The following is a 22,948-nucleotide window of genomic DNA, read 5'->3' on the forward strand; positions in this document are numbered from 1 at the left end:
GTTCAGTATGAAAGCCACATACCCAGTAAACGGTTATTGGTAGTGTTAGTACCGGTATGAATACCTGTCCATATTTAGATAGAATACGCACATCATAGTCATATTTGCGAGCTTCATTCATGACAGCTTGTAGTGTATGCACATCAGTTAACCCACATGACCTTCTAACATAGTCAGTGCCTAGCACTAACCTTGACCTTGGCACGTGTAGGAGAAGCAGAAACTGGCACGTGAAATAGACCACAACCAGGAGAACCATCGCGAGGCTCGTTCAAGGGTGACAAGTCTGGCGTCTGAGCGGGACCGACTGTTTAACGAGAAGATGGAGATGACCAGTCGTATACAGCAGCTCATGATAGACAAGGAACAGGTGGAGAAGGTACATGATTCTTGCTTGCAATGCTGGTTATTGTTGAACATTGTCCCATGTATCCACACATAATGAAAATATTGTTAGTGAAATGGCATTTTTGTGTCCCATTTATTTATAAGCCTTTAATTGTTATTGTGAAGAACATAAAAAAAATCAATAGTTTTGGTAAATTGTTATCTAAAAATGATGTCTTAAACTCTTATCTGTATAGAAAATGTATTTAAACTTATTCTTTAGTTGATAAATGTGTTCCTAGGCATGGAGATTATTGACGGAAAAGAAAGACAATACCAAAAAGGTTCTTTAAGATTACACTTGGCTTATGTAATAGATCTTATCTTATGTCAGCCATTATTCTGGTGTTGGAATTTTGTTTTTTAAATTGTATATGGATAGACATTAATACGGGTAAGATCAGCTGCTATAATGCTATATTGTTGCAAAGGTTTGATGCCAGCTTCACATTCATAGATACATTTTCAATGTCTTTACCACAGTTGTGTTTGCTACAAGACACACTACTGATGTAATGTTCTACGATATAGTTCATTAGTACATGTATCATGTGATGTGATGTATTGTTAGCTTGTCTCTTTCCCAATGATAACAGTTGAGATATTGTCAGCCCGTGGGGTCACTGGCATCATGCATACACATTAATGTTGACCATACTCAAAAACTGCCAAACACTTGTTAACAAGAATGATGTGCAACTGATAAGCAAGTTCCGTAACTCTAGCTTAAATTGTTATTGAGTAATGCCCCCTGTATACTGGAGAAAAATGAGTGGACATTGGCATCTGCTTGTGCGTGCTTTGTAGGCTATAAGACATCAAAAAATGTTGTGCTAGCTCTTTTAACATTTGATTTTGATTGCTTAAACTGTCATTTTCAGCGAGTTATGTTTATAGAAAAGGTAGAATATCTATTTGATATGTTAGCTAGTCTTAGAGAATTTTGCAGTTGAAGTTGGTGTGATTTCTCCATGATAAAAGTAATATATATAGAACATCCATTGTCCTTTCCTGGTCATAATTACCATTTCCCAACCATCCTGCTCAAAGCCAAAAGCCAAGTCCTTTACTTATCCATAATCATCAATCTTTCTAGAGTTTTATTTTTCGATTAATAATATATATTAATCTGTTTCCGATTTCCCTAGGAACATTCGAACCATGGAAGCTGGTAACAAGGCTTTCTGAATTACAAGCCATACAGCATGCCAAAGAATTTTTGTAAAAAATCCTATTGGACTGGAAACACATGTTTCATCTTTTTCTTGCATACCTTAAATTTCCATTTGCGTAGTTTTTTTGTACCTTTCACCAAATAGTGCGTTTGATGTTGTTTACTGACGTCAAGACTGAATTTTATCTCGCTGATCATCAGACATCAAATAATTCCACAGAAATGCCTTTCTGGTGTGCAAGAGTTATATTACAAGACTTTAAGTCATGAATGCATTTACAATTTACATACAAAAAGAACGACTATATTGTTGAGTGAGATTTACATTAGTAGGAATTGAGATAGTACCATAAAACTACCATTAATGGTGATGGTGTTTGTAGGTTTCTAGATTTTAACATTTCAAATGGAAGTTACTTTGTACTGTTAGTGTAGCAGTGTTTTACATGTTTCTTGGAATTCTTTGTTAAACCCTTACCCATGTGACTCAGTATACTGCATGCTAGTATATAATGTTAAATGAGACTTCATAGTTTTCTTAGATTTCAAGTACAAAATTTAGCACACAAGGATTGATTGTAATTATGTTCATACATTCATGTCATGTTGCAATACTCTTCACAAGAAAGCCACGTTTGGTCTAACTGAGTAGTCCCCCTTTACAATTCTCCAGACAAAGATAGCCCTGGAGGAGCAGATAGTGGAGCAGGAGGAGGAGCTAGGGCGTGTGAGGAAGGGAGTGAAACGGAAGGACGAGGAGAGGCGGACACTTGAGGAAGCTCTGCATGAGTCCAAAAATGTAAGTCGAGCAGGTTAAATAACAATTTCTAGTTTAGCTGACTTGTACTTGGTTTGAAAAATTGTTGCAGATATTGGTGTTTATTCCATTTGACTAAGTGTTGCACCAATTTATATTGATTTTTTATTAACAACAAAGCATTTAACAACTAAGCAACTTTGTTCATACTGAAATTAAGACCAGTGCCATATATAATTGTCATTAAAGAAAGCTTTAATATAAAAAAAAATTGACTTCTATTGCTATTTGGTAGACATAGATGGTTTTCTTGCTTAAGCGTTTCAACTTGTATTGTTGCATTTACAGAGTTATGATGACCTGTACAAGGAACTTTCAAACATTCGAGCTTACTATGAGCGTTCACTGGAGCAGATCAGTGTCCTGGAGAACAACAAACAGCTGGCCATGCAGCAGCTAGAGTTGGCCGAGCACGAGAAAGAGAGACTCAGGGTGGACAATGACAGGCTCCGAGAGGTGGGTCTTGGTGCCCATGCAAACAATAAAAACAAGTTTCAGACATCCCGACCAGGGGTATTTAGCTATCAGCTTAATAGTGGAATCTTATTTTATTTTAACACACTTTAATTAAATGTTATTATTTGAAAGGGTAATGAATAAGAAAGTTTCTTATCAATATTTTTTGAATGGGAAGTGAAGAATTCTTACTTGTTTCCAATTTAAGTCTAGTAATAATACTTGATGTATTTTCAGATACTTGATGGAAAATCCCGCGACCTGAAGCATGAGCGAGAGCAGCTGGAGGAGGCTGTCCTTGACCTTAAGGTAGGATGTCGACCTTCACACTGATCTTGTACTTGTATGACCTTGTTGTAGACAGAGTAGGAGTGATTTGTAGATCGGGTTTTAACATGTAGTTTAAAATAGATTGTTTTTGAAAAACATATTTTGTGAAAACTCAGTTCTGTGAACTACCTTTTAGCTATTTTTTTTAAAAGAATTAAGCAGCTATTTAAATTCTAAAACATTATAAATTTGTTTAAACAATTTATATTGCACCAGATTTGTTAATTATGCAAATATCTGTATTATGGGCAGGTTATCCAGACTGTAGCTCAGTTACAGGTGAAGCAAGATTGATGTCCCTTGAATTACTAAAATACTTTATTTACTAAAATTGTACGATAAAAGTAACCATGGTATAATATAACTTAAGGTGCTTGCTATTAAAATGTCTGTCAAATCTAATCAAGGGGCCCGTGTTTGTTTGCATGATGCATGGCGGTTGAAGGATTTTGTGATATAACTTATGGTGGTGTGTCATCGCAAATGGTATTGTGATTTATCTTATAGATAATATTTGTAATCGTAGCTAATCATAATTTTGAATGATTATTTTCAGCAATTGCAGGTACACTGCCAGTATAGTTGCATAGTAAAAATGAAAACTAATTGTAGTTTTTAGAGAGTGGAAAACAAAAAACACATACTAATGTAAACAGTAGGGAAATGATGTCTCAAAGTTCATACAGTTATTTCCACACTGCAAGAAATGAAACTAAATGAAACTGAATAAAACTGGAAATGTAATGTGGTCAGCAAAATCTCTTAAATGTCACTTGGCTAATTGCTTGTCTTACAAGACTTGAAGCTTTTCATCAATGTCAGAATGACTTTAGACTGCTTCATTCAATGCTTTTATTGGTCTGAGCTAATAATACAATGTTTTATTTGCTACTTGATTTCACAGTAGAAATGTATGGTTTATGAAATATTTAGTGTTTGGACCTAGTTATGTCATTGATAACAAGCTTGGTAGAAGACTATTAATTCACCTTTTATAGATAATTTAGATTTTGTATACTTCAAATTGTCTGTGCCATTATTGATATACAGACAAAACAAGTGCCTTAAATGAAGTAAAAGAAGATAAGTTCCAATCAGATTGAATAGTATAACAAGTTCCCAGAAGGAACTGTCTGAAACATAAATCATAATTGAATAACAAGAATGTTACATAAATGATGCTGTTTGGCATGTCCTTACATAAGCAATGTTACATAACAGTACTGATATTTCTTGAAAGATATTCCTAAGCTTTTCTCCTTCAGAGATGTTAATGTCAAGGCCTGTTTTCCAAAACTAGTAATAAAAGAAAGGCTGTGGTTGCCTATTTTTTGGAACAGCAAGGATAATGTTAAATGTCTTTACAGTGAGTTTATTATCTTAAGTCTCAGGTTTCCGTACTGTAGACACTAAACAGGCTTTGTAATTATTATGATAACTTGTGAGTGGTATTAGTTATAGTAATAGGCCTCTATTATATTGAACTGGTTTTATTTAAAAGAGAAGACTTGTTAGCACTTTGATAGCAATGGCTTGAGGCTGCATTGTGTTTTAGGAACTTCGGTAATAAGTAACATATGGGTGAGATTATGTTCCTGAAACATATCAACAATGACAATACACAAACATGAAGGAAGTCCCATTGTCCACTTTTTTTTTTTAAATCATTTTTAATCATAGGGCCATGTGATGTTCTAACTAATCCAGTAAATTGTGTCATAATATATTAATTAGTTTGTTTCCATCTGCAGGGCCACTCTATCATATCATAACTAAAGATAAGTCAAAATGAACATTTCTATGTAGGAAATTCAATTGGCTTGAAAAAGATACTTAATTGTGATAATCAGTCGAGTGGTTGAGAAAATATTAGAAATTTAGTTGAGGCATAGTTCATTATACATATTTAATATAAAAATCACGATTTTCAGGGTGATGTTCGTCAACTCAGGCAAGAGAAGTCAAAGGCTGAGGATAAAATACAAGAACTAGAAATTGTAAGTTTTCCAAATGATATGTGTTTCTTCTTTATATTTTAAAGTTGTTCTGTATGTTTAGTTGACAAGTCTGTTTTATCAGGACCTTCACAATTCATGAAATAAGGCCACAATTGTGACAACGTCCAAACAAGCATAACAATCAAATGTTGTCATAAGACATGGTCTCGTGGTCTTGTGTTTTAGGCTTTTGGCTTCAAAGAGTTGTTGGGTTTAGCCTCATCGGGTGCATTTGATCATTTCTGCACAATTTGAAAACCAGTACTAATTTCTACCCAGGAAACAGACTTGAGCCTCATTCCCTTTCATTACATACAGCCCAGGAGATGTAAGCATCTCCTAAATGTTGACAGAACATATCACATTCATGTTTTGAAAACATTTCTAAACAAGAACTTGCAATGCAGAAACTTGAGAAGGCAAACGAAAGTGTGATGGAGACGACGAGTGTGAAGCAGGGCGAGATTGACATGCTCAAGGCCACTTGCGACCATCTGTCTGCAGGCGCCACCAAGAAAGAAACAGAGCTGCAGAATATGACAGACAAACTCCAACACTTTGAAACACAGGTACAGTGGGGAAAGGAGGAGTACATGGTGGCATGTGTAACTCTATGACGTTGATTGCCTGTCATATGCACCCATGTATTTCAAGTTGGCTGTAAAAATAAACATTAATGAAATTTTGTATACTTATTCCTTCGACAAAACTGTTTTTCTTGCACATCGGGGTGGAATAATAACTCTCTTGCTATTTGTCAACTGTTAAGGAAAGGCACAAAAAGCAAATTTGGCAAGATTATTGGAGAAATAGAATGATGAGTCTGCTGGATGGAGATAAGTGGATTCCTTCTGCCCCAAGAACTATACATTCCGGATCAAGGAAGCACTTTGAGATTATCAGTCTCCTTGTGTGTTTTGGAAATGGAATTTTTTTTAATCAAATAATATGCTTTTTCTAACTGTTAGCCTACCTTGCAAAATCAAATATTTTCAAGGCTTACTTTAAACAATTTTCTATCAGAAAACGTTCTAAAGGCTTGTCATTTTGCCTTTTTTGACCATGAAGTATGGAATTTGTTATTATCATCTGGAGGTTGTATTCACTGATGACAGCATCATTTTTACTGATTCTTTTAATGTTGCCTTGTAGTTATTGGTTTAGAGACTTCCTTGAACGATGCTTTTAGAGGGAGCTGTGTGATTATGAATGAAACTGCAATTTTCTATATTTTATTTTTATCAAAAATGTACTGAATGCAACAGTTGTTTGTTACAGACTGTCTGGCAGAGGATCTTATTATCTGCACTGACATTTTCAAGGGATGAGGCTGCAATTTTCTTTTTTAGCTGTTGACCAAAAAATGTACTGAATGCACTGGTTCTATGTTACAGACATGTCTTGAAGAGGAGCTTCAAATCTGCACTTAAATTTCAGAGGATTGGCTGTAATTTTACTGTCACTGTAACACACTGAATACCCTTGTTGTATATTAAAGAATGAGCGACTGAGGGAAGAACTACACAGCTACAAGAACGAGTGTGAGCAGCTCTCTGACCAAGTGGAGGACATCAAAAAGTAGGCATTAGGGTTACAGCGAAGTTGTTCAATTGATTGTCCACAACAGTATTGGCTCGTATGTTCTTGAGAATTATGGCAGGCATGTAGGGTTTATGTTGTTTGGTGTCTGTGTCGACCTGACAGGCACCACTTTCAATTGTCGGAATTCTAGTATGAAATTAAAGATATACATATTTTTGAATTCTTAGTGTCATTGTCTTTAACAATGTCATTGTGTGAAAGAAATAGATTGACTCTAATTTGTGGAATATTATTGGATATTCACATGAAACATGGTACATATGTTAACGGTGTCACCAAACATATTCTTGGCAAGTCACACACTGCTGAAACATACTTTAAGTTATGCTCAAAAGTGCTGGTATCCGTTTATAGTGCCCTTGCTTCAGTAAATTTTATGTACAATGAAGATGATATGTTAGTGCATTTTATATTCGCCTACCTGAACAGATGCCCATGTGCTATTATGTGTAATCATATTGTTATTATGGGAAAACTGAAGACTTTGCATGGCAAAGAGTTATCAACCAACAGATTGGGAGTCTATAACTGTGAATAATGGGTTTCTTAGTGAAATAATAGTTCCTTAAATTTGCATAATTGAACATAGAGCAATTTACTAAATATTAATACTCCTGTATGTCACATTGCGAAACCTTGTGTCATTAAAAGTACATGTAGTGAAAAGTGTTTGATACGAAGGTTCTTCACTTTCCCAGCTATGTCTTTAAAAGAAGAAAAATTATAATGTTGAAAGTGCTCCCATCATGTAAGTTTGTGTCCTGTGTAGGTAGTTGACATTTTCATTGAAAGTATTTAACATGACCCATGCATTCCTTGCAAAATAATGATTTAAGGAATTGGCCATAGAGACAAATTTTGTTCCATTGGAATTTGTAATTAAATGTTAATGCATATGTTGAAATAGAGATATAAGTATCCTTTCAATAACTTGTTTGTATGTTACGGTAAAGTTATGTGTTACTGTAGAATTGAGCCCCACCCAAAGTATGCTTGTACATTGTCAGGTTGAAGGATGAGAATCGCCGCATGCTGCAGGAGAAGGCGGAGAATGAACAAGTAATCAAGCTGCTTGAGACCCAGAAAGACGTGTTGTCGAAAAGTGTAAGGGACTCGTGTGATTATTTAGACTTGCTACGCAGCCTCAGTCCCTTAGTGGATGAGGCTTAGTGTATATACGAGGCACTGAGGGGCTTAATTTTGCTGTGGAGTGGCTTATTAACTGTTATTGCACTGTGGGGTCATAATGTTCGGTGTAATAAGTCATAAGTTTTGAAATACACTGCATGATTCTCTCATAAGTTATATTTGTTTGAAAATGTCTACAACACTGGCCTTGTGCTTCTATGATAATCAAGATCGAATAAATTCATTCTTTTATGGTAATCTAGATTGATTAACTATTTCTTATTTTTCATTGGTGTTCCACATATTATAGAGAAACAATGAACATTTTGACCCCAGTATGATTTTTAGCACACATCAATAAACATTGATCTGCCGTATTCATCTTGCACCACGCTGATAATTCCCATTTAATTGTTCTTAAGGGAAAAACAAGGGGCTTTAAATATTGCGCCCAATAGATGATTATTGAACTGTCACTCAGTTGAAATATTTTGTTGTTTATTTTAGATGTTTGGTATTTAGTGCAACATGCAGTTGGTTGCACAACGCAATATTTTAGTCTATGCCTTAGTGTTGCAAAGAGGTTATGCTTTTATTACGCTTTTATTATTACTATTATCTTCTATCATGTAACGCAGCCTCTTATAAGCTATGGACATTCTGTAGAACATTGATTACATTTCATAAATTCAGTATGCTTCATTCATCTGTATATTCTATTGAGTTAAGACTTAACTATTATTAATGTTTTTTATTTTCTTAGTTGTTATTTAGAACATTCATTTGAAATGCGGTAGACAACCTTGGGTGCATTGATGGTTAGTGCTGGTATACTTGCATACCGGTATATCTTAGTACAGTTTCTTTTTGTGTGGTTTTTGTTATTAAGTCATAAACAAAGTTTTTTTGTAAAATTAATTTTCACATTCATATAATAATATACTAGTTCTAGAACTTTATGTATTTGTAGTGTAAAATATTTTTATTATTTTCAATTTGGTGGAAAAAACCCTGACAATGTAGAAGTCTTATATAAATTGGTTGGCTGGTGAGAATATTTGATAGAACTATGAGATAAAATACAAAATTGTTAGAACTTAATTTTATTTTGACTTTTCATCGAATGATGTCAAAGTAACATAATAGCAGGGAATCATTGAAGCCACAACATTTCGTTATTTGTTCAAAATACTCCCTGTCTTATATTGTGGTTATGATACTTAGGTTGAAAATGGAGGTAAATGGTTTGTAAGGTATAGTTTTATACAAGTAAAATAAGTGGAATGAAGGGACACATAGGATTAACTGTGATTGTTCACAAAATCAAGCCCTGTGCACCAAGTTACAGTATAGCAAAATAAAATTCTAAAATTTGCCAAAAGGCAACCTTTGTCAAAAGAAAGCTTTAAATATGTGAGGGAATTACTAAACCCTACAGAATTATATCTCTTTCTCTGAAAATCCTGATTTATATATTGTCAACATGTAATTGCACGTTAATGCAAGTTCTAGATGATCAGATTTTGATTTTTTTCCAGAACTTTTATACTAAACCCAACACATTGTCAATCCTATTAGGAATTACGTTGGATGTCTTTCATTTTACTGGTATAAACCTCTGAACAGCAAAAACAAGAGGCGATACTCACCATTCTCCAACTTTTTGAACTTATTGGCACTACAATTGAAGACAATTTGGAGGATTTTCAACTCCACAAAGTGTTGTGGCTTAAATGGTTGAGTAGTCTGTCTTATAGAAAGATTGTGCATAATAATTATTAAAAATGTGAATATATCTAAGCAGAGGTCATTAATTTGGTACTATTTCAGGATGCAACGAAAAAGAAAAAGGTAGTATCTAAATACAGATGTTATTGTGGCATACTGGCTATTGCTTCTGCTTCTTGGTATATTGAGGCACATTTTCATGTACAGGTTACAAACCTTAATTATTATTTTAGAAACTCAAGTAATTTATCTTACATACCATAGTTCACTTTTAAGTCCAGATATCTGTATGGTTTCTCTTTGTACAGTAATAGGGGTTTTAATGTTAAATGGTATAAGATTCTGATAATTCTGATCAGGAATTTAATTTGTTTGCTTAACAAGACATGATGTAATCTAAACATTATTTTGTTTCTTTAGTATCTAAATATTGCTTCTTATATTGTAATCATATCATTTGATAAACTTAAAATCATAATCTTATATATACTAACTTTAACAATATAATATTAAATGTATATATTTATAATTCAGTTATAATTTTCATAAAATTGATGTTTATTAAAATAGAACTGTCAAGAAGATTGTGCCAACAAATTTGTTCTGTAAAATATTTAATAACTTGTTTCCCAATCAGTGTAAAACTATTGATTTAAAACTAACATCCAGTAGGAATATAGTTATTTGTGGGAAAAAATGTTATCTGTAATACTAATGCCATGAACCCTTCATGCCAAAAAGCAATGAAAACAATTGGAATGCTGCTGAATTGATAGGTTGAAGTTACACGTATATGAACCACACAAAATTGCCTTAAGCTTGCAACCATTTGATTCAGCATTCTGCTACCTTAAGTTCCAGATAATGTCTGTTGTAACCATATAAGAGTGCTTTAACAGTAATATTTATAAATAGATTTCAATATAATACAGAAATGTCATTACACTGTATTTTTATGGAGCGCCAGCTTTTATTTAAGGCCATGTTACATCTCATTCACATTTCTAGAAATAACAACAGCTGAGCACAGAACTCATTGTTGTCTCAGAATTCATTATTAGTTTCTGGGGATAGGTTTCTTGGAATAATTTGCTGGGGTTAGGTTTCTAGGATAAGGTTTCTGGGGTTAGCTTTCTGAGGTTAGGTTCAGCAAATATCTGAGCTTAGCCAGTCTATGCAGGAACTCAAAATCTGACATTTTCATGCATCCCATTTTCATACAGTTAAAAGTATTGAATAATTTCAATCTTCAGACATGAATGAGCATAAAGTATTGATTTCAATTTCGTTGGAGATATCAATCAATAGATATTCATGGTTTCCTGTGACAGACCAAATTGAATAATTTGTTTCAAAAAATTCAATTGCAATTTTAAATTATAACTAAAACAAGCCAGCTGTCATCCAATTTGTGTTTATTGTCAAAACAGTTGCACAATGAAATAAATATAAGAACAGCCTGTTATATTTACCAACAAAACAGGTATGATTTATTTCCAAATTCGTGGGTTGGGGATTGGGGGTGCAATAAGATAAAATACAGCTTGTCCGCTACTGAAATGTGGCATCCAAATTTCCCTTGTAAAAAAAGTGAGTAACTAATAATAAAATGTCTGGTGGAAAATGATCGGAGAGAGCAAATGGTGGGCTTTGCTGCTGAGGAGAGGCTTATAACTTTGTTTTATAAAATTGATAATAATGAAAGAAAAGCCACTGCAACTTTTTCATATTAGGAAGACATGAACCAGATTAAATAAATAAAAGACCTGGCCTATACTGTTCAGCCTAGTGAGTCCTCAACTGGTCAGTTTACTAAATAAATGCAGATATTTCTAGTTTTACTTTATTTCTCACAAATGCAATCATGTAAAAACATTGGAATTGCCAGTCTGACCTTACTTAGCCCTATATCACATTTAATATAGTTGTTTTATTTTGCCATAAGTAGCACCATATATGCCATTGTTTTTTTACAGTCTGTAATTTTTGCTTTTCAGATGTAATTTATAACAGATGTAATTTATAAAAATGAATTTTATCTATGAAAAAGATGAAATAATGGAAGATGCTATTAACAATAAATCTTACAAATCCTATTTTTCCATTGTTTTCTTTAATTACCCCTTATTGTTATGTTTTTTGATAATTTCAACTTTTGCCTTGAAACAATTTTAAAAGGTGTTTTGTATTCAATTTCAAATCATATTCTCTAAACCCAAATTATACTCAAACATTGTCCCTACCAAGGTTAAAGTGATTTGTATTTACTTAATGGATATGAAATTATAGCTCAAGTTTGATATCTTGATATGGAATAGTTATTTGATAAGCATTGTCAATAACTATAAATTAATGTTTGTGAACAAAGTGTATAATTTCGAGGCCCAGTAAATAGAGCAAAAAATAGTATTTTTATCACTTTCCTGCATTTCTATGTGGATGATGATCCTATCATTATAAATGTTAAGATCATAGTTAAGGTTTTATCTGAATGCACAATTTTATAAGTATTGGATCAAGCTGCCTTTATATAATTTTTCTCGCTTTTATAAAGGTGGTATCCTTCCAGGGCCTCTAAACTTACTGTGTATTTCAGAAAGCATCTTCCATTATTTCTACTGTGATATTACAGAATGCTAGTGATTGAGTAATTATTTTACTATGTGCTTTGCTATATAACAATCTGTATATATTTTGATAAAGCTGTCTTAATCTTAGATGTCATTTTTTGGAACAATGTGGTCCTACAAAGTATTGATTTGAAACCAGTCATTTAATAATCTGTCAATTTTAAAATTAGGGTGATGTATTGATAAAATGCAATAAGAAAGTATGGAAACTTTAAGTTATGTTTACTTTAGGGCTATATAAGATCTTTGATGTTTTTCTTCTTAAATTGTCCACCTTGTTACAAATAGTGATAATATGAGACAAGCTCTCAAAGCAAGGGTTTAAGATTTTTGGGGACGGTGATCAAAAAATATTTTTTCATTGCATTGTAATTGAAAAAGATAGTGAAAATTTCCTCTCAATTTTTAAATTGATTAATTTGCTTTAAAAGTGTGCTTTTTAAATGGATTGACGTAGTTTTACAGTTATTTTTATTTAGTAATAGAAATTAGTAAAGACCTACACATGTATTCTTCGCAGCCACAAAAAAATCGTAGCCTGTGGTATTTCCAAGCCAGTGGTCATTCCAAGCCAAGCCAGTGGTATTTCCAAGCTGGAGGATGAACATGCTTCTCAAATAAATGTCACTTGGAACAATTTTTCTTTTACAACTTTTAGGCTTTCCTTTGTAATGGTTACTGGTAATTTCTAAATCTTTGAAATAGCTGTAATCTAGTAACTTTTGTGTATTTTGCAGGCTGATTCCAGCATGGAGAAGCTTAAGGACATTGACAAACTCACAGACAAGATTGACCAGTATCGCAGCGACAATGAACACCTCAGGTACCGTCCAAAAAGCAATAACTATCTTTTTTTTTACTATAGTCAGTATCTTTTTTAAAAATTAAATAAAGGAAGGGATACATAAAGTTGTCACACTGTGTGTTTGTTCATTAATAGCATGTCAGATATTAATAAAACTTCACAGACTGTTGTACTGCAATTGTACTGTTGCATTCGAGTAAGGGGACACACCTTGCGGCCTCACCCATCTGCGGCCCCTATCTTATATTCCGTATAAAGTGCCTGATTATTCAGATTTTAATAAAATTTAAGCAATTAGAGCAGCATTGGAAGGTATGTTGGGTATACCATTCATGTTCTTTCCTCAAGGTCACACTTAAAGGTCAATATAACCTGACAGTGATTTCATAGTAATGGATTGTGTCTCGTTGTTCCTTTATCACGATTAAACAAATCCCAATCAAACTTAGAACAGCATGGCTAGGACTTATAGCATTCATGCACTCATATTAGAGGTCAAGGTCAAACTTGAATATAAGTGTAGCCTAATGAAAAGTTACTTCAGTTTTCATCTATTACTTGGTATATATACAACTATAGGATTTGAATTAAATTTTTTGTAAAAGTGTACATCATATTCAAATGACCGACAAGGTCATATCTGGGGAATTTTGTCACATTTTTTTTCAACACAAACATAACAGCGTAGCTTGTCCTTCATTTCTTATGGGTATTATTGTTGCTGTTGTTTCCTTAATCTATTTGTGAATGGTCTTGAACTTTTTATAGTTATTTTGTGACATTTCCAGGAACCGCATCAATGAGCTGGAGAAGGTGCGGGATAACCTTATTTCTCAGAAGGAGGAACTCTTGGTAAGATTGGCATACTCACTGATAGGTGGTGTCATTTATAGGCCAAACATGCAATTTATACTGGAAACAAGAAAACCGAAGTTTCTGTTGCAGACATTGAATACAGAACATATATCTTCTGATTATATAGATATTGTTTTCGAAAAAACATAATACCTTGAGACCACACATATTCAATGAGTTAAAATTGTGGCCTCCAAATTGTTTCAGTTTTAGTTGCTGACCTATTTTGTATGGAATAATCGGTTTATTCTTAATGATACAGACTTTATCACATTAATTTATCATTTCTTCCTAGCTTTTGAACCATTCTCGTTTATTTCCACACAATTTGGAGTTTTTATTCAAATGTGCACATTTTCCCAATCAAGAAGGCCCCGGCCCCATTCCCTAAAGGGTGAGAAAAACACACTGGATTACCCAGTATAGAATTATTTCACATTTTATGAAGACCAAAATACCAGCCAATTCTGACCTTCATGGTATCAAGTATCACACTTTTTTAAGGTACTATGAAAACATTTATTCTGGTGATGTGACAGTATGGTTTGTTCAAAAGTGTGTTACAAAGGTTTTCTTTGTTTAAACCAGGCTAACAGCGAGTTGATCTACAAGAAGCCGCAGCTTGAGGAGCTGGAAGCCAAGATAGATGAGCTCCGTGATGCAAACAAACAGCTCCGTGAAATCAATGAACAGGTCAACGAGAAGGCTGAGGCTCTTCAACAGGTATGCTGTACATGTGCTATACATATGGCCTTTAGGAGTAGTTATGTTGCCAATAGAAATGTGGTGCACAGTATAAACATACAAGTGTATATTTATGACTATGCATTGGTTAGGTTGTAGTGATTTACTTAAATAGGTACGTCAGACATGAGGACATACTTGTAGGTATAGATGGTGGTCAGTTAGAATTTTTGTCTTGGAATAAGCATTAGGTGATGTCCAAATATGTACCAAGAATATCCTATAAGTTATGTTTAGTGATTACAAAAAATGATAATTTGAACGTCCTACTTTCAGTCAGCTCATTCTGCTTGGTTATACTAATACATGTAGCTAATGTGATCAGTATATTTATGCCTCAGTGGTGGGCATATTAAAATTGCACTGTCCATCTGTTCATTCTTACAATTCTAACATGTCCAGGCTGTTAGTTTGTCATGCATGGAGGGGTTTTAAAATTACTATGTTCAGAACATAAAGACAGAGTGTTGGATCGAAAACCAATGTCCCTACCTCTTACTGCATCACTCCTCCACATTTGTTGTCAACCATCATGGGGGCTGGCATATGATTAAAGTTTACGATGTGCCTTCATTCAGGAAGAGCTATCATATTAGTAATTGCATAATACATTGAACTGGATGGCACTTCAAGGGCATTTGTCACTTACTGTGACAGTTCTTGTATTAACAAAGAATATCAGCAAAAGTTATGTCAAATTTATTAACGACTATCAATTATAAGTTGCATAGTATATTTATCGATTTTTCGAATAAAAACAAAATAATGATGGAAATTGATTACCTCCCTTTCACTGCTCTGACTAAGCTGCTTGTTTATCTATGACTGAAATACATGAAGCTTCTCATCTGCTTTTGTAAAATTTCTGATCTTCCTGTACTGACAGTGACACCTTCCTAGTACATTTGAGTCTCTAGAGCTGATTGTTAGATTTGCTGATTCACATAGCACACCCACTTATATTTTAAAATATTCGTCAGAAATCGAGACTTTCTACAGTAACTTCTAAATGGTAAATCATTATTTACATACAGAAAGAAAGAGTTCGTTGTTTATTATTTTGTGTATTTAAACTGATCTTGGATTAAGTTACAGGATATCAAATCTTGCTCTAGAGTTGCTGAGAAATTTCTAAAGAAAACGTAGCTTTAAGTATACTAAGAAGACCATAAAGAGATGTGGTTGGTCATTGGATCACATATTAGTTGCAAGAAATAGTTTTTAAAAAAGTAAACAATGGCAAATTGAATTGCCTTTATTTTGTAAGCATTTTTGTTAATCCATAAGTATTGCATGGCTTTCATTTAATTAAAACAAAAACTCAAATATAGTTAAACATGTGACTTGTCTATATAATTATTATTTTGATAACTTATACAATGATAGCAACCCAACTAGTTATCAGACAACTTAAAACGATAGCAGCCCCACCAGTTATCAGACAACTGACAATGATAGCAACCCAACTAGTTATCAGACAACTTACAACGATAGCAGCCCCACCAGTTATCAGACAACTGACAATGATAGCAACCAAACTAGTTATCAGACAACTTACAACGATAGCAACCCCACCAGTTATCAGACAACTTACAACGATAGCAACCCCACCAGTTATCAGACAACTTATAATGATAGCAACCCCACCAGTTATCAGACAACTTTTAATGATAGCAACACCACCAGTTATGAGACAACTTACAACGATAGCAACACCATCAGTTATGAGACAACTTACAACGATAGCAACCCCACCAGTTATCAGACAACTTTTAACGATAGCAACGCCACCAGTTATCAGACAACTTACAATAATAGCAACCCCACCAGTTATCAGACAACTTTTAATGATAGCAACCCCACCAGTTATCAGACAACTTATAAAGATAGCAACCCACCAGTTATCAGACAACTTACAATAATAGCAACACCACCAGTTATCAGACAATGTAGAATAATAGCAACACCACCAGTTATCAGACAACTTATAATCATAGCAACCCCACCAGTTATCAGACAACTTACAATGATAGCTTCCCGACCAGTTATCAGACAACTTACAATGATAGCATCCCGACCAGTTATCAGACAACTTATAATGATTGCAACCACACCAGTTATCAGACAAATCAGACATAAAGGACAGGATGGTTCTGCCAACCGTTGGCCCTGAAATATTTTTTTGCTTAATTAGAGCTCAAGGTAAGTTGAGTAGTTTAGTAAAAATGCATTCAAAATGATAAAAAATGCAATTGATTTTGAACTGATGCAAATCAAAATGCATTGGAATTAGTCAAAATGTCCTTCTAATCAATTGACATTTTGATTGGCGATTAAGGTATTTATTGAATACATTTTGAAGAGAGGAGCTTAGCTTATTCAAGACAGCATTTTCTTCCCCGTACAAAACTTGATCCTATGAAGTTTTAAAGGGGAGGTCACTGCGAAGGAGATTGTCATAATCATAGTTACCCATTTCGCTGCTACTTTAGAAGGGATATATTCACTGTAAACATCATCTTGAACACTGCCAAATGCTGATTCTCATTTCCAGAAGGACTCATCTTCCATCTCCTCCTCACCAGACTCATTTATTCTTGTCCCTCAACATTTTATCATTAGACGCTCTGTGAGTATGTGGAATGCGAGCCTGTCATTCAAGCTTACACTGTTAGTTTTCTGTCTGCATGATGTCCTGTCATGTCCATTACATTAGTAACCTTCAATTGCTTTTTTAGATTATTCATATTAGGATTTTTTTGCTTGCATAATGTCATGTAATGTCCGTTCCACTTGCTGCCTGTGATTGCTTTTGTATAACATTGTAATAGGACCATTTTCCCATCATAGTGCTAACAAGTTGTATCATTTATACATATTATTGTTTTACAGAGCGTGTTTCAGAACACATTGAACCTTAATATGATATATGGTAGCTAAAATGGCACGTCATTAGATTTTGGTTAGGTTAGTCGGATTAACTATTAACTTAATGATAAAACAATGTTAGGTGTCTTGCTTTACACTGGAGTGTAGTTAATATCATACAATTTAATTTTAAAATTTAAATCTTTAATAAACTAAACCTAGTTTTATTTATAACAGAAACTTTTTAACCAACTGCTGTAATGTTGATTAGTTATCAGCAATTAACCATAAACAAAACTAGCAACTGATAGGTAACTGAAGTGTCATATTATATTGGATTGGAATGAATAAAAACAAGATGTATCCAATACCTTGACCAATTTCATGCAAACTGTTAATGTGAGCAAACCAAGGTTTTGTGGGGGTTTTTTTATATCGCTTCATCACAAAACTTGAGGCAAAATGTTAATGTGAGCAGTCCAAGTTTTGTATTGTTTGTCATATTGCTTCATCAACACAACTGGAGGCAAAGCTTTGAGCAGGTTTTGAGATTAGTAAGTCAAAGGTCAAGGTCATGGTGCTTGACGTAAAAAAATCGGTTTCCACTCAGCTGAAGATCGTTTGGGTCCTGAGGAACTCTAAAGTTCAAACTTGGTATGTGAAATGGTCATGACTAGTAGATGACTTCTATAGATTTTGAGATCAGTAGGTCAAATGTCAAGGTAGCAGTGACCTTGAGGTAAAAAACAACTAGTTGGTGGTGATGTTAAGTTGTAAAATGGTTTCCTCTGAAAACATAAGAACACCAGTCTTCTATCAAGGAACATGGTATTCCAGTTGGTCATGACCGCTATTGATTTTGAGATCAGATAAACATAAAGGTACCTCTTACACCAATCTATCACATTAATTCTTAATATACATAGGATCACTCAGGAGATGTTCACTATTGAAATCAATTGATTAGGCTTCAAGGTCACTGTTGATTTGTCTCCAGTCCAAAATTTTGTGTCATCATTGATTATTTTTCAGCTATGACCACACAATAGGGGAGTCAAGTGCTTTTTCAAAAAAGCAATCTCTAGTTAGATCAAGGTTTATATTAATGTATCTAGACAGAACTTTAAAGAACTAAGCAGTAGACTAGTATTCTACTGCTTTATATTGAGCTGAAGCACTCGGGGAGCACACTATTTCAGTCCATGAAGGTCAAGTTAGATGTAATAGTACATTAGAACATAATTCTTACGTAAAAACTTTATGAATAAGAAGAACTGAGCAAACAAAGAGACTAAGATAATAACATGTACTAAGCAGGTGGGGGAACTGAATTATGATGTCATGTCTGTTTAGTTGTGAAACTGCAATTCCTACCGATTGTGTTGGTGGATATGGGATTCCATTGGATGGAAATGAAGGTTATAATCTTAAAGTGATTTACAAAGTGTGTAAAGTTGTGCATGTTTGTGTGTGTGACTTTTAGAAAGGCAAGGGTGAGAATGGGCTGAAGTTGTTACAGGAAGTATTTGACCATCTGCCACCAAGAAACTTATTGAAGGACTTTGTAAGTTACATGTGGGGCAGGGCCATTCATGTAAACTTACTTGAACTAAATGTGTTTAGAATTGGGTGAAAGGTGATTACATGTTTGTATGTATCTTGGGCAGTGTTTGATCATTTTGTGAAGAAAATTAGTCCTGGGATAATGAAATGAGTTTGTGGGACAAATGTGTTGCTTTATTTTTGAAAACTATGCATTGTTGTAACTGACCAAGCTATGTGCCTTGATGATATGTTGGTTTCTTTTAATGGTGTTAACCTGAAATTTTCTGCCACAATCTGGCTAAGGTCATAGTTTGGTCATGATTTTATGGAGAGACCATTTAAATAATTGACTTTGATATCATATTGTTTAACTAGAGTGTTTTTGAGTTGAGGTATTGTGATAGCTTTGATGTTTTCTTGGCATGCAAATTTATTAAACTTAGCTTAACTAAAAAAACATTCAAGATATTCAGTAACTTTTTAACATGTAACCAGTATCTATACACACCTGTATAGCAAGGCCCGTTACTCTTGCTGTAAGAGTTGTGGATTCATTCACCTTTTTGATGAAAAAACGAAACAGTTGAGCATTGGGATCTACTTGCTGAGGTCTTGTTTTAATACAATTGTGACTTTGTCTTGTTACTCATCAGTGTATGTAATATATCTGTACTGAACTTAGAACATTAGTTATATGACAAACTGCTGTCTGGTTGTGCTTTGCTTGTTATTAACATCACCAATATTCTATTATGTGGTTTAATAATGCAGTGTAAAATGTTTTATGTTTGTTCAACAATAACTTAAGGTAGAAGTTCTTACATTTGTACTTATATTTGTATTAGGCTTTTAAAATTACCTTATCCAATATTTAATATTTAGTATGGTGATGTCTTTTAAACTCCAGACTATTTGTAAAAATTGTCATTATTTTCTGGCATTTAATATTTCTCTTAAAGTCCATCCTCTTTTGTCTAAATAAAATGTCCTGATCTCCAACTCAGTGTCTGCATGTGGTTTCTTTTCAGGAAAACGTGACCCTGAAGGATGCTGTGGGTGGAGACGGCTCTGTCGTGCCCAGGGTCGAACTTGAGAGGTGGGTATTCCACAAGAAGACGTTGAGGCAGTTTAACCTTTTACCTTTCATCCCCCCCATGTACTCTTTAAGAAATTATGATTGTATCATAGTGTTGTAACTTTTGTAAGTCAAAAAGATGGCCGTCATAGCGTTGTTAATGTATGGCATGTACTCTTCAGTCATTATGATGGCCGTCATAGTGTTGTAACTGTATGGCATGTACTCTTATGACATAATGATGGCCGTCATAGTGTTGGAACTGTATGGCATGTACTCTTATGACATAATGATGGCCGTCATAGTGTTGGAACTGTATGGCATGTACTCTTATGACATAATGATGGCCGTCATGTAACGGTATGGCATGTACTCTTATGACATAATGATGGCCGTCATAGTGTTGTAACTGTATGGCATGTACTCTTATGACATAATGATGGTGGTCATAGTGTTGTAACTGTATGGCATGTACTCTTATGACATAATGATGGCGGTCATAGTGTTGTAACTGTATGGCATGTACTCTTATGACATAATGATGGCGGTCATAGTGTTGTAACTGTATGGCATGTACTCTTATGACATAATGATGGCCGTCATAGTGTTGTAACTGTATGGCATGTACTCTTATGACATAATGATGGCGGTCATAGTGTTGTAACTGTATGGCATGTACTCTTATGACATAATGATGGCCGTCATAGTGTTGTAACTGTATGGCATGTACTTTTATGACATAATGATGGCCGTCATAGTGTTGGAACTGTATGGCATGTACTCTTAAGTCATAATGATGGCCGTCATAGTGTTGGAACTGTATGGCATGTACTCTTAAGTCATAATGATGGCCGTCATAGTGTTGGAACTGTATGGCATGTACTCTTATGACATAATGATGGCCGTCATAGTGTTGGAACTGTATGGCATGTACTCTTAAGTCATAATGATGACCTTCATAGTGCTGTTACTGTATGGCATGTACTCGTAAGACATAATGATGGCCAGCATAGTGTTGTTACTTAATAGTATGTACTCTTAAGTCATAATGATGACCGTCATAGTGTACAGGGGTAGTAATATGGCCTTTTGTCTGATTTTCCTCATAGATATCTAGAAAAAAAGCCCACACAAAGAAACTTCCTTTGCATAGCTCTTTACAACAGATGTTTATGACAGATTCAAGGAATTTGTTTTCAAATTATTATGGCATGATGCAAAAGGTCAGTTATGGTACATTTCTGCTGGTTATTGTATTCCCTTTTGTTACCCACTTTGTGTACTTAGCACACATTGTTGTAGTTAAAAAAGTACAAGTATGGCAGATTGAAGATCTTATCAAAATCAATGTCAGAGATTGCCTCTTGATAAATCTAAGCTAAAAAAATAGTTGTACTTTAAACATTCCCATAAACAAAATCCATTGTCACAGATGTATATGAAAGCATTCGTGTCATCTGTTTCATAAGTGCAACAAAAAACAGACAAGCTGACACCATGACAATACATGACGGAAAATAACGTAAATGCCTTATAGAGGAAGATCAAACTTGTGTTTGCCGTATTGTGTTTTTCATACATAAATGTCATTTCAATAGGGCGTAATATCAACCTGTGTTATCATGAATTGTAACTTTAAACTTATAATTCCAGACTGTCACGTGAGAGGGAGCGACTGCAGAGCGACCTTGATCACCTGCGGCAGGAGCATGAAAATCTTGAGGAACGTCACCAGAGATTCATAATTCAGTATGGCCATGAAGGATCGGAGACTCAGAAAGGTAGGGGTCTTGAAGCTTCTTAGTGCTTCTATTATTGATGTCACTAAAAATACTTTCTACAATAAGGGTCATGCCTGACATGGGCTTGGTGTTCCATCTATATTTCGATATATGAAAGCTATTTAACAGTGTCCTCTAGTATTGTTATTACCACCACTTATGGGTGGTGAGGCATGTGGCTTTGCTCTTGTCCGTCCTTGAATCTATCTGCAAGTCCGAACTTGTGTCATTCAAAACTAAAAACTATTTTACCTAGAGTCTTGAAACCTTAGGGGAATGTTGTTGAGATGATGAAGTTGTGAACCTGGGGTTTCATTTGCAGCTGCACATATTAAGGGGAGAGTTCTGGCCCTTCAATTACCATAAATTGGCATTTTCGAACTATTTTGTTTGCAATTATGAGTGACCAAACAAATTTCTATGGATAGATTTTTTTTGTACTTTTTAACGATTGATCTTTGAAAATGTGCTTGCTTGCCCTCCTGCGTTCATACAGCATCGCCACACCCAAAAAATGCGAACGATTCTTGTATCTAAATTACCTGCAGAACAGAAATTTTTATAACAGCCCACAATCATTAGAAGTTACATTGTGAAGATCTCAGTGTATGCAAGATGTATATTCTGTGATCAAGTAGGAAATTAAAAAAAAAATCCGTTTTTAGCATTGTGTTTTCAGGATGTGATCCTTTTATGGAAGAAGCCAATGACATTTTATACAGAAAAAACACATTATATGGTGTTGATGAACAAAGTTTGGTGTCAATCAGAAAGACTGCCCTTTTCTAGTAATTGGGACATTCAGTTGATTGTAAGACCCTTATTGGTTATTGGTGCAGCAAGTAATATAAAGACAGTGAAGATCTTTTTATGATGTAACCTTTCTAACTGGCTTTGTTTTTTCCTCCTGCAAAGGTTTGAAAAATGTCACAGGTACTTCTTGTTGTTAGTGGTTGATTGACATTGGTCAGTTCCAATTTGATGTACTATTGATGTATAATGTCAGCTTTCAAATTGTGTTTTTGT

At 34.3% G+C, this 22,948-nt stretch overlaps 1 protein-coding gene across 11 annotated transcripts in view; it reads left to right on the forward strand.

Moving 5' to 3' along the window:
* The window catches only part of LOC128228922 (uncharacterized), an 83,246-nt gene that overhangs the window by 22,849 nt on the left and 37,449 nt on the right, over window positions 1–22,948 (forward strand). For 8 of the 11 annotated variants that reach the window (XM_052940478.1, XM_052940475.1, XM_052940473.1 and 5 more), the window contains 16 exons: window positions 212–379; window positions 630–671; window positions 2,235–2,360; window positions 2,667–2,834; window positions 3,072–3,143; window positions 3,417–3,443; window positions 5,096–5,161; window positions 5,569–5,730; window positions 6,660–6,739; window positions 7,771–7,867; window positions 9,722–9,742; window positions 12,987–13,072; window positions 13,843–13,906; window positions 14,498–14,632; window positions 20,095–20,162; window positions 21,795–21,922. In XM_052940478.1, the coding sequence (XP_052796438.1) occupies window positions 212–379; window positions 630–671; window positions 2,235–2,360; window positions 2,667–2,834; window positions 3,072–3,143; window positions 3,417–3,443; window positions 5,096–5,161; window positions 5,569–5,730; window positions 6,660–6,739; window positions 7,771–7,867; window positions 9,722–9,742; window positions 12,987–13,072; window positions 13,843–13,906; window positions 14,498–14,632; window positions 20,095–20,162; window positions 21,795–21,922 (1,510 nt within the window). The remainder of the gene's footprint in view (window positions 1–211; window positions 380–629; window positions 672–2,234; window positions 2,361–2,666; window positions 2,835–3,071; window positions 3,144–3,416; window positions 3,444–5,095; window positions 5,162–5,568; window positions 5,731–6,659; window positions 6,740–7,770; window positions 7,868–9,721; window positions 9,743–12,986; window positions 13,073–13,842; window positions 13,907–14,497; window positions 14,633–20,094; window positions 20,163–21,794; window positions 21,923–22,948) is intronic. The other 3 variants (XM_052940474.1, XM_052940479.1, XM_052940482.1) reach the window with 2 other exon arrangements.

The sequence above is a fragment of the Mya arenaria genome, chromosome 3 (assembly GCF_026914265.1).
Source record: "Mya arenaria isolate MELC-2E11 chromosome 3, ASM2691426v1".
Classification (NCBI taxonomy): Eukaryota; Metazoa; Mollusca; class Bivalvia; order Myida; family Myidae; genus Mya; species Mya arenaria.